This window comes from Gopherus evgoodei, chromosome 9, assembly GCF_007399415.2.
Source record: "Gopherus evgoodei ecotype Sinaloan lineage chromosome 9, rGopEvg1_v1.p, whole genome shotgun sequence".
Lineage (NCBI taxonomy): Eukaryota > Metazoa > Chordata > Testudines > Testudinidae > Gopherus > Gopherus evgoodei.
Window position 1 is genome coordinate 79712422 of NC_044330.1, and position 12629 is coordinate 79725050.

General features: G+C 39.1%; 1 protein-coding gene across 1 annotated transcript in view; it reads right to left on the reverse strand.

The window, feature by feature from the left end:
• The window catches only part of LOC115657916 (connector enhancer of kinase suppressor of ras 2-like), a 521635-nt gene that overhangs the window by 59362 nt on the left and 449644 nt on the right, over positions 1-12629 (reverse strand). Inside the window, exons 16-18 of the mRNA XM_030576266.1 lie at positions 3825-3873; positions 2261-2436; positions 1006-1079 (exon numbers count right to left, since the gene is read on the reverse strand). Coding sequence (XP_030432126.1) covers positions 1006-1079; positions 2261-2436; positions 3825-3873 — 299 coding nt within the window. The remainder of the gene's footprint in view (positions 1-1005; positions 1080-2260; positions 2437-3824; positions 3874-12629) is intronic.

The window sequence follows — 12629 nt, forward strand, 5'->3', positions numbered from 1 at the left end:
GTCCCAGCAGATTGAGAAGTGCTACAAAAGGATCTCTCAAAACTGGGTGACTGGGCAACAAAATGGCAGGTGAAATTTAATGTTGATAAATGCTAAGTAATGTACATTGGAAAACATAATCCCAGCTATAAGAGAAGACTAAAGGGGGATATGATAGAGGTCTATAAAATCATGATAGATGTGAAGAAAGTAAATAAGGAAGTGTTATTTACTCCTTCTCATAACACAAGAACTAGAGGTCACCAAATGAAATTATTCAGCAGCAGGTTTAAAAACAAACAAAAGGAAGTATTTTTTCACACAATGCACAATCAACCTGTGGAACTCCTTGCCAGAGGATGTTGTGAAGGCCAAGACTATAACAGGGTTAAAAAAAGAACTAGATAAATTAATGGAGGATAGATCCATCTATGGTTATTAGCCAGGATGGACAAGTGTCCCTAGTCTTTGTTTGCCAGAAGCTAGGAATGGGCAACAGGGGATGGATCACTTGGTGATTACCTGTTCTGTTCATTCCCTCTGGGGCACCTGGCATTGGCCACTGTCAGAAGACAGAATACTGGGCTAGATGGACCATTGGTCTGACCCAGTATGGCCATTCTTATGTTCTGTAAATCCCATCACAGTAAGAAATCTTTATCTACTTCCTAATTAATATACTTTCCTCTTCCCCCCCAACCCCTGGGTCTCTCATTTCATTAAAATAAGAATTGGGTATCTGGATAGCTAAGAGAAGAGTTTTCTAATTGTTTGTATTTGCATTACAGCTTATACCACTTAGTCCAAGTTATATTTTTTAAGTAAATAAGAAACACTGGTGCCCATGAGGCTGTAAAACAATATCGGTCTGTTTTAGGGTTTTCTATGTAAACTCCTTTTCTGGAACTTTTTGCATTCTTAGTACAGATTGCAGATACAGACATACCACTTTCCCCAGTGCCATACTTTACACAATATCCTTACAAAGGTTCCTTTCATTTGTAGAACAGTTTGACTCATACTCACTGTTTCCTTCTGCATTCAATGGCTCTATCTATCCTGAACTCAGGTAAACTGATGAATCCTTCTGCTTTTTCATCCTATCACAAGAGAAGAGGAAGTGCAGGTGAAGATGAGTACATTATTGAGAAAGAGGTAAGAACTGTACAGCTGTGACTTATGGTTCAAAGGCAGGTCAAGTCCAATTAATAAAGATAAAGAATACATTGTTCCCACACCGTTAATTCATGAAGATAGTTTAAACATACGCTGTTGACAGTTTTTTATAAAGTGACTGACTTGTCAGTTCTCTAACCATGTCACAGTAACACCAGCCCTTCTGTGATAAAGACAATACAGAGCACATTCAACATCATACCAGGTATTTGAACCCATTATTAATAACTCGACAGAGGTTCTCAGATTTTTTTAAAGAGTATATTACATCTTAACAGTGATTGTATTGTGGACACTTCTCTTCCTAATGGTGACTGAAAACATTACTGTGGTAACTTCAACAATTGTTTGCATGGAAAAGTAATATTAGAAAAGTATTTCATGTAATTTTCATTTCCTTAAACATGATTTAACAGTGGAAGAAGACAACCAGCACAATATGACCTGCCAGCTTTCTGAAGACCACCCGTAAGTGCTGCGCAGATCACTGATGGTTCATATATCACAAAGCCTGGGAACCACTGGCACATATAAGGAGCACCATCTAACATTTGCAGACACATCAGTAAGCCAATATACACACAACACATGCATTCACTCAAATTGTTTTGCTATTACCCCCAGCATAATCTAAGAAAACCCAATTTTAAAAATAAGTCTCCATGACTCAAATCAACTGCTCTCCCGAGTCAGGTTTTCCCATTTGGTTTAATTTTTAGAATGTAGGAATTAACTCATCCCAGGTGTAACTCATGGCTGCATTTCCCCACAATGTTGATAATAGGGCAAGATGACAGTGAACATCTTGTTAACAAATATGGAAAAGAAGTACTGTTTATTGCTGACACTTGTAGTTCTTGAAGAATGCCATGTAGCTTTTTTGCTATTTTATTGTTAGACTCACACAGATGATTGAAGACTTCAGCTGAATCATTGCAGCTGAATTCCTGTCCAGACCCACGTATCAGACTCATGTCCAAGCAGAAATACAGTAAACTCTGTGTATTTAACTACTAATTGGTAAATATTAGCTTCCTTTGTGTAAAAAGTAGCAAAATTTAATGTAGGCTGTTTTTTCTTTCTTTCAAGTGTAGCATATACTTACATTCTGGTTTGTGTACCAGTACAGTGAAGAATCCTTCAGAATAAACCAGTATTTTTTCCATTTCTGCGTAAAGTAACCTTTGGCATCTTTTTTCTTCCATAGCCAGCCCTCACAATCTCCATGGCCCAAGTCTTTGCAGGAAATCCGCCTCCTGCTCCCACTAGTCAGAGAGCTCCCTGTAAATGGGAAGATAACATGAGATACTGAGGGATCCTATTGCTATAAAAATAAATACAATAACGTACTTTTTAAAACTAGTGATGAGCCAAAACAGGAACCTCTAACCTCTAACCCTTCAAATTTCAGGGTGGAGGGTGGTTCAGATTATAATTCCTGAATCTAGACATGTCCTATTATTTTGGTTTCCAGATGGCTGAAAAGACAGAAGAGATGTGGTTTGTAATTCTGGTTTGGATTGAATAAAATCTTATCCAATTATTTAATCTCCAAGGAGTTCTGCCATATGGGGCCAAATTCTCATGAGAATAGTTTGTGATATTTTGGCATCATCAAATCCAAACCAAAAACCTTGTCCTGATTTGGCCTTTAAGTGGCATAAACTTAAATCTTGATCCAAATCCAAACACCACTTCCTCAGTCCGTTTTTAGCTCTTAATTTTAACAGCCCTAAAATAAATCAAATTCTGGTAAGGAAGTTTATCATCATTCCATAGGAATCATGGAACAGTATATACCCACAATACTTGTACTCTGATTTTAATTCATCAACAATATTTTAGATTTACTGAACTTAGTTTAAACACATACTAGCTGATAACCCTGAAATGTCACTCTCTTACAGATATCACTATCAGACAGAATTTTTTCTTAGTACTGTATAATTTTTCCTTAAAAGCCTACAGCAAAGTTAATTAAAACATTAGGTGCTTTACTGTGAAAAATTAAGTTTACATTGTTACATAAATTATATTTGTCCAACAGCTGTAAAGCAGTGCCAGAAGGTTAGATCACTTTAAATTACTACCTTTTTCTTGATAGTATTCGATTGATCTTAACATTTTGTTCTTTTCAAAATAAGATACTGCATCCTGATCAGCTTTAGAAATACTACAAATGTATTGACTGAGTAAAGGAGAAGTCTTTAGGCAGTAAGTTAAAACTGCAAACAAAATAAAAAGGCCAGTTTGCATATACTATATATACATTATACCAGATTATTTTTAATTCCCTAAATATATTATAGAATGACAAAAAAGTGCCTTTTTATTTTATAACTTTTTATCAAAAGTTTGTTTTCTTGATATTCTCAAATAGTTTGTTTTTTTAAAGAATAAAGTAGTAAGAAATGGCATACTATATGTCTTTCTCCCACTGAAATCAAAGGAAGTTTGAACACTGATTTTAATGTGATAACAGGTCCATAGTATGGTTCCCTTAAGTATTTACTAGCAAACATGTAGATACATGTATATGATATCTGGAAATACATGAATTAGGTCTGATCCCAAGAGTGGATCTGTATACGTGACCCACACACCTCCCACTGCCATAATAGGGCCTTCATTTTCTAAATTCTGAATATTTATTAACTCCAATGGTTTACCTTTGGACCATTTTTTGGTTTTTACCCTCAGGGAAGCGTAGTGGAAAGACTATAAGGAGAGAAAAAAAGTATGGATGAGTACCAGTGCATGAAATATTAAACCATGTTATTATGTTGATATACAGTAATCTCTTCATTAATTATTGTTTGTGCCCATGATCTTCCTATCTCTGCCATTTCAAGCATAAGAAATTCTTAATTTAATAATCATATTATAAAATATGGTTACAAAAGTAACACAAATTGCAGTCATTAGGCAGCAACAAAACAGCAGTAATAATTGGCAGTATTGAGCAATCACTAGAATCTCCTTTGGTGTTATTTTGTTTTATAATAATAGGAGGATAAAAACAAACAACAAACAAGCAGAACAACGCAATTTTAAATAAACAAACATACATCTGTATTTTCACAGAGCTACCTGGGTATTTAGCCACATGCTTCCCCATTAAATCAACAGGAACTCTCTGACTGAATCCTTATGCAGTAGTGAGGAGATAATTTCAATAATTTCATGGGGGCTTCACAGGCATTATATAATAACTAAGTCACATATTCATTCATTTTAAGAATAAATTAAACTGTTACACCACAACTAATCAATTCAAGGAGACATTTCTGTCCCACATCTTATAAAGTTAATACGTGATCTTAGCCTTTGTTTAATGCCATATTAGTGGGAACTCGTATACAAGTCCTCTAATTATATCCAGGTACATGTCTTCTGTAGCAATGAAATGACACTCAACATTTAGTAACAGGGCATCATTTTATTCTTAGAGTGAGAATAACTACCATTCTTTTGTCACTGCAGAATATACCAATAATTCTGAAAACAATGGAAAGTAAGTCATTTTTATACATTTTAAAACATAAGTATTATTTAATGGAGAGTGGGGAGATTTTTATTCATGGGAATGGCATAAGAAAAAGAACAGGCCAGCTTGAGGGAGAAGTGGACTGCTGGCAGCTGAGGCTGTAGTCACTGGCAGAGCAAAGGCAAGGAGTTCCTGGCGTCGCAGACACATATGTAGGGCAGCGTCGCATGGTGAATGAAAGGCAGTCTTTTTCGTCCGTTTTGTCCTGTCTGACATATAAATTGTGAGCTCTCTGGATCAGGGACGGTCATCTTTGCTATTTGTCTGTATAGTGCCTAGCACATTGTGGTCCTGATCCTTAACAGGGGGTTCAAGGTGGTACCATAAAGCAAATAAATAAAAAATAATATAATGTCTACCTCCATCACATAAAACTACACAGTATTTCAGGGTTTTTTTTACTATATTAAACATATATTTGTAACACTCGAGTAACTTGAAGAAGTTATTGTGGTTAAGCAGCAGGTTTTTTTAAGGAAGTAGATCATAACCATAAGCAATAGATACAATAATCTAAGCAAATCAGGGTGCAAGAAACTGTACAGTCATTGAGACTTAGCTGTACCGTGGTTGTTTCTCCTTTTAGTACAATTCTTTGGCTCTGCTTGCCTCCCAGGGGTTGATTTGTCTTAGAAGGACTATTTCTCAATAACTGTACAGTATGTGAATCCCTTTACTGGGTGACACCCCTTCCTGTCAACTGTGCAGGTATTTGCATAATCCCACTGTAGTTAATTCTCAGTGACCACACTGCACTGCTCTTTGCTCTGGTTTGCTGCTATAATCCCTTTCTGCCCGGTTCTTGTTCTCAGGATTATCAAGCTAATTACCAGCAAAAATGACACCACTGTAGCTTCTTATTTCCTTCACGTGAAACAGAAAAACATCACTACTTATATGAAAAGGAGAAAAAACAAGGAAATTCATCTTTTCCAAAAACAAAGAAACCCCTCAAATGCAAAGAGAATGGGGCTGAGAAACTGTTTAAAAGGAAACTGTTTTCTAAACATTTAAAAAAACCAAACCCCAAATCCCTTTGAATCATTACCCTCCCTCAGGCGGCAACCTGCTCCCACTGAAGTCAATGGGAACTTTGCTACTGTTCAGTGAGAGCAGCCTTGGATCTTTTATCCCATTTCTATTCCCATCTCACCCTACAGGCCAGCAGGGCTCTTCCTGTTGGTTTACATAATCTCTTCCTGCTAGTTCAATTCTGGAACAAAATGAAAACAAAATATACTACAATCTGAGAGGCGAAGAGCCTGGCTGGAACACAGAAAGAAAAGGGTGTGATGAGAGGAAAACAGATCTGCTGAAGGCTAACGGGAGAGAAGGGGCACAGATCGCAGGAAAGACTCAGATATCAGGATGATGACCATGAAATGCATGCCTAGACATGAATAATATAATCAGTACAGTAGCCCAGCACTGTTATTTATTTTGGTATTAAATTCATTTTATGTCTCCACATTTTCATTTTCAACATGTTGTATAATTTTGAACTGATAATGCCTTATTTCATCTCGGAAATTGTCATAGGGCTAGATGACATTTTTGCAGTGGGTAGGACATGGCTATGACTTCTGGTCCCTAGAGGAGTAGGGGAGGAAGTTTGAGATTGTGAGAAAAGCACATTAACTGGATATTTCTGCTAAAATGATAATGATTGAGACAGTTATTGTTAATATTAACAATGTTATCCTTCAGCTTCAGAGTTAACAACCAAGTGGAATACAGGGGGCAGATATTACCTAAGACCTATTGTTTTAGCCTATACGCATATGCAGGCAGACATCAGTTTATACTCCATTTCTGTTTTCAATGTTATCTCTGCAGCCAGTATAGGCTAAAAAATGGGCTTTTTAAAAAAGAAAATTTAGATTCTGAAGCTCAGTTGTGCGCAGCAAGTTCCGTAGCCGTGAAGTGCAGAACATCTGAAGCCCTGAATATAATATTAGATCATAATAATAAACAAATGTGGGATTGCAGTTAATTTAGACTAACTGTTTACCGTTTTAGACCACAGTGAAAAGTTTAAGATAGTACTCTAAATTGGTGAACTTATATTTTTATTTCCACACAACCAATTTAAACATACAAAACTGAGTATTCTTAAATTTGTTGCAAAAGTACTGTTTTTGGGTTGAAACTTTGTGCTGAATTTCAATTTTCATCAAATTCTTACTGTTCAGTTATTTTCCCCTGAAAATAGACATTTATTACAGGAAAACTGACAGAACTCAAATTATATTGGCCCAGATTCCTTCCATTACCATTTCTTCTATATTATAAATATTGTATAAAATGAGACATGGTCATTCAGTGCTATATTAGCTTAGCAAGATCTTTCTGTTCAGGGAGGACATTCTGTAAAAGTAGCATTTTTCTGAATAAATAGACCACATAAAAGGCCAACAAATACCACAGCAAATATACCCATTATGCTGGTCTTTTCATCAGAAATTCCCCTGACAGTCTAGCCTGAAATGAGAGACAAAAATAGCTGAAAAGTTACTCAACTGTGCAAGACTGTTTGCAGATACATCAGATATTCTGAGTTAGCTCAGCAGAAAGCAAAGATTAAGTATAAATCCCAACAAGATGGCATTATTAGACTGTAACTATAGTTTGGGCCACAGAGGGAAGCTGTAAATACTAACAGTCCTTTGTTGCTATGAAATAACAATGAGAACCTGAAAAAAATTGTGCAGTTACAGAGTTACAAATAAGTGCAACTATTTTTTTTTACTACTTTAACAATTTATGATTGTATTAGTTAGATAGTGGTTTGGGTACAGAGGCAATTGCAATTTAGTGGTTAGAGCAGAGGACAGGGCATAAGGGACTTGGGTTCAACTGATGATTCTACCAGTGACTCATTGTGTAACCTTGTATGAGTCACATTTCTATGTGTCTCAGTTTATCCCTCTGTAAAATCAGAATAATGCTCACCGTACTTATTTTTTAAAGGGCTTTCAGTTTCTCTAAGAGAAGGTGCTGTAATAAGTACATCGTCTAATTATTATTCATTAAGGAACATCCTTCTTATAAGTAAGGGTTGAATGGTGGAGTATAGATTATAAATTTACAGTAATTAATTTAAAAATATTTAATGAGGGTTATAATTTAAACATTGCACAAGCATACCACATAATAACAGCATCTGAAGACAGGATTCTAAATGTTGGAGAGGCTTAAACCAGGCATAATTTTAAATGACAGTGGTGGATGGGAGGGATTGTCTCAGCATCCCCATAGGCCCTCTTGTTGTCCCCTTAAAATTCAGCCAGCAGTGACCTGCAATTTGTTAGCATGAGCACTTTCTTGCCCTGAATCTCTTGCAGGAATCAGCTACGCTGTACTCATGTGAAGTCTGGCTCATTGCACACCAGACCAAGTACCCACAGGCTGCCACTGTCTATAGTAATGCTCCAGAGGCAGCTGTACACTAATGTGTGACTAGAAATACTTCTAGCCCCTGAGTCATTCTCTCATTTTTCTAGGCCTGCTCCACTTTCTCTTTTGTTCTGGCCACTCTCCCAGCCAACAGTACGATGTTTGACGTGCTACAGATAGACAGAGTTGAACTCTGAGACTGACAAAATCCATAAATGTAACGGGTATGATGTCATGCAAAGATTTAGTAAATTCACTCCATCTGCTGGATGAGAGATCTGTATTTCAAGCATGTATGGAAGATCGAAGAGAGAAAGACCAGCAGTATGTTTCTGTTTGTAGGAGAAATATTGGAAACAAGAACAGAGAATGGATGTTAAATGGGAAAAAGTGGCAAAAATTAAACAATGTATTGTGGCTTTTGTGTATTTATTTTAAACTAGAGCAGTGAGTAAGAAGTGCTGTGCAACCAGACTGCCCAAAGAGAGACATTCTCTGGTTATGCTTCTTGTGAATGGGGATGAATCAGGATGGAGCAGGCTGCTCCCTCTAATACAGTGTTTCTGAACCAAGGGTCCAGAATCCCCTGGTGGGCTACAAGCAGGTTTCAGGGGGTTCGCCAAGCAGGACCAGTGGTAGACTCATTGGGGCCCAGGGCAGAAAGGCTAAGCCCTGCCACACAGGACTGAAACCCGGGGCCCTGAGCCCTGCCATCCAGAGCTGAAGCAGAAGCCTGAGCAACTTGGCTTCATGGGGCTTCAGGCAATTGCCCTGCCTGCTACCCTCTAATGCTGGCCCTGGCTTTTATATGTAGAAAACAGTTGTTGTTGCACGGGCGGACCATGGAATTTTTAGAGCGGGCGGGGGGTGGGGGCGTTTAGAAAGAAAAATGTTGAGAATTCCAGCTCTAATACACTGTCCCTTCTCCGTGGGCCATTGCAGGTGACTGTGTCATGGCTCTTGCTCCTCTCCATCCCATTTTCAGGATCTAGAGAGTGCAATCCCCACTCCTCAGAGTGCTGAGCACGACTGCTATTTATAGAAGCCTTTTCACAGCCATGCAGCTGTGACATAATGACCCTGGGTGGGTCATATACAGCAAGGAATGAACCTGAAATTTCTTAATCTACAATCAGGAGCCTCTATGCCTGAGTTAAAAGACCTACATCTTTTATTTCAAAGTCTGTAGCAGACACATAAATCTCCAAGTGGTCTAGTCAACTAGAGTCAGGGGTGGGGGCAAAGAACCACACTCTGTAAGCATCGGTTACACAGTTTGAGCTGAAATGTACATTGATAAGACATGACATCTAAAATAAATAAATGATATCTTAAGAACATTGTTAGAAATAGCTTGACTGCTTACAAATCCTTAAAAATTCAAACAGAACAGGTTGAGAAGCAGAGTAGTAGTACCTTAGAATGAGCTGGAGAATTCCTATATCAAATTATTCATTATCCATTAAAAATCCCTAGATCTGATTCAACATAAAATAGGGTGAGAATAGAAGCACAACAGATCAGAGAACAGAAGGGACTTGCAATTTTAAGCTATGAGTCAATCAGCCTCATTTTCCTTCTTCTGTGTGCCGAACAGCATATAAAATCATGTTGGTCAAAAGAACAAAGAAAAAAGGGCATGAGCAATACACCGAGCAATGAATGCTTTGGTAACTTGCAAAACTCTAGATTCAAATTTTAAGATGCAAAGGTGCCAAATAATCCACTTTATGCTACACAGTATAAGTAAACATTTTAAACTTGCAACTTCAAAATGATTCATAGAGTGGCTATGGGAACCAGCCGGAAGATGAGAGAATGTACCATGGTTGTCAGCATTTATGGCCTCCTCTCAAAACCACAGCATGAAGTATAATGGTAAAAGAGCAGCACAAAACATGAGCTGACAACAGTCTGCATTCGTGAAGTTCCAGCAGTGACACAAACCTCAGCATAACCACAGAGAGGAACGTAACATTCAGCTGACACAAAATTACCTAACTGAAAAGTTGCACCTATGTTTAAGTAATAGTACATAGATCAGTGATTTAGACTAGCTGAAAGGATTTAAGGAAATTAACACATTGAAGAAAATCTGGTTGTATGCACCTCAGCTCTTCTCACCCTCAAGGGCTTTTACCTTAATCCAATAACTGAACGCAATAAAAACACTGAAAACACACAAGTAGATGCTCCCACCTGTAGTGCAGCCTTAGAGTAAGTATGTATACATTATAGTGCCATATTCCTGGGGAGCAGCAGTAGAAGTGGGGGATCAAGTATTTGTCAGCAGTGGTGATATTTAAACTGGAGGATAGGGGTGAGCAAGGAGGAGATGTAGTGAGAGTTCTTCATAGACTGTATGGAAGGTAGTGATGCACCAAGGGCAGCTTCTTTCAGCATTTCCTACTTTCTTTAGCTTGACTGGGGAGATAGCAAGCAGGTATAAGTGACACCTGGAAACAATTTGTCAATAGCACAGGTTTATGCCTTTAGTGAGCAGAGGTCTAATTTCCTCAGTGGAGTAGGTAGCAGCAGGAATGGGCTTCTGGGCCTGGATGAGAGAACCAGAAAAAAAGAGGGTGGAAGAGGTCAACCCATCATTCCCACCCATCTGAAACATGTTCCACATGGAACAGATTTTCTAAGAACATGTGCTTCAAGGGAAAGCCTATAAATCACAGCAATTAGTTCTCATCCAGTATTTGTGTGCTATCTCAGTCATTGGAATGAATGTTTCATTATGCGTACTAATAGCTTGTCCACAGCTGTCACTGTAGAAGGGAGCCTCTACTGCTACTATATCAACGACAGCACAACTACCTGGGGGACAAATCAGTATCAGTAAGTAGTGCTCCAGCATCTATCACGGGCCAGGCATATGATGCTGAGAGAGTTCCTTTTGGAGGAAGTCCAAGTGGCCTACCAGGTCCAGGAATCACAACTACTTCTCATCACATATTTATCTGCTATCTTGGACAACAGAACAGGTGTTTCATGAAAGGTCAGTATTTGCTGTACATGTACATTCAAGAATTAATGTTTATTATGACAGTCACTATGGAACTCATGCTTGCTGTATCAAAAGGAGAAAAGGTAAAAAGGGGCATGTGTACAGAACAATCCGGTGTGTGTGTGTGGGGGGGTGGGGTATGGGGATTAAGGATGCTTCCAATAGTTTGTAAAAGCAGCAAAGAGTCTTCTGGCACCTTATAGACTGACAGACGTATTGGACCATGAGCTTTCGTGGGTGAATACCCACTTCGTCGGATGCATGTCAATAGTTTGAGCAATGAAAGAATAGGCTCCCTCTACATTTAAAATGGCAGAGCTATGGTATCTGTTTCAGAAGTACCCCAAGGAGTATATATCTATTGGAAGGGTGTTAAATTTAGGGTATGTCTACACTACGGGATTATTACGGTTTTACAGAAATCGATTTTTGGAAACAGATTGTATAAAGTCAAGTGCATGCGGCCACATTAAGCACATTAATTCGGTGGTGCGCGTCCATGTACCAAGGCTAGTGTCGACTTGTGGAGCATTGCACTGTGGGTAGCTATTCCATAGCTATCCCATAGTTCCTGCAGTCTCCTCCGCCCATTGGAATTCTGGGTTGAGATCCCAATGCCTGATGGGGCCAAAAATTCATTATGGGTGGTTATGGGTAAAAGTCGTCAGTCAATCCTCTCTCCGTGAAAGCAACGGCAGACAATCATTTCGCACTCTTCCCTGGATTGCCCAGGCAGACGCCATAGCACGGCAACCATGGAGCACATTCAGCCTTTTTTCACTGTAACCGTATGTCTACTGGATGCTGCTGACAGACGCGGTACTGCAGTGCTACACAGCAGCATCCCCTTGCCTTTGCAAGTTAGCAAAGATGGTTACCAGTCCTACTGTACCGTCTGCTGCTTTGTAAGTTGACAAAGATAGTTACCAGTCATATCGTACCGTCTGCTGCTGTCATGGGTGCTCCTGGCCAGACTCGGTGAGGTCAGTCGGGGGTGCATGGACAAAAATGGGAATGACTCCCCAGATCATTCTCTTCTTTAAGTTTTGTCTTATGGAGAGTCAATCCTGCCTGGAATATCAGGCAAGCCTACTAAAGAACCAGAGAGGCAAACGGCTGCTCTGGGTCAGAGTGCCAGACATCCCGCAGAAATAATGAACTGCATGCCATTCTAGGGGGTGCCCCTGCAACAACCCCACCCATTGCTTCCCTCCTCCCCCACCCCTCCTGAGCTACCATGGCAGTTATCCCCCCCATTTGTGTGAAGAAGTAATAAAGAATGCATGAATAAGAAACAGCACTGACTTTATTGCCTCTGCAAGCAGAGATCAAAGGGGGGAGGGGAGTACGGTTGGCTTACAGCAAAGTAGAGTGAACCACCATTCTGCACTTGCTCAGCCTATAGCTGAAAATGGGAATCTGTGATAAGCACTAGGATAGAAGCACAGGCAGGATTGAATCTCCATTTGTGTGTGGGCCTTTGGTTGACACTGGTAAAATACAAAATGTCCCAGGATA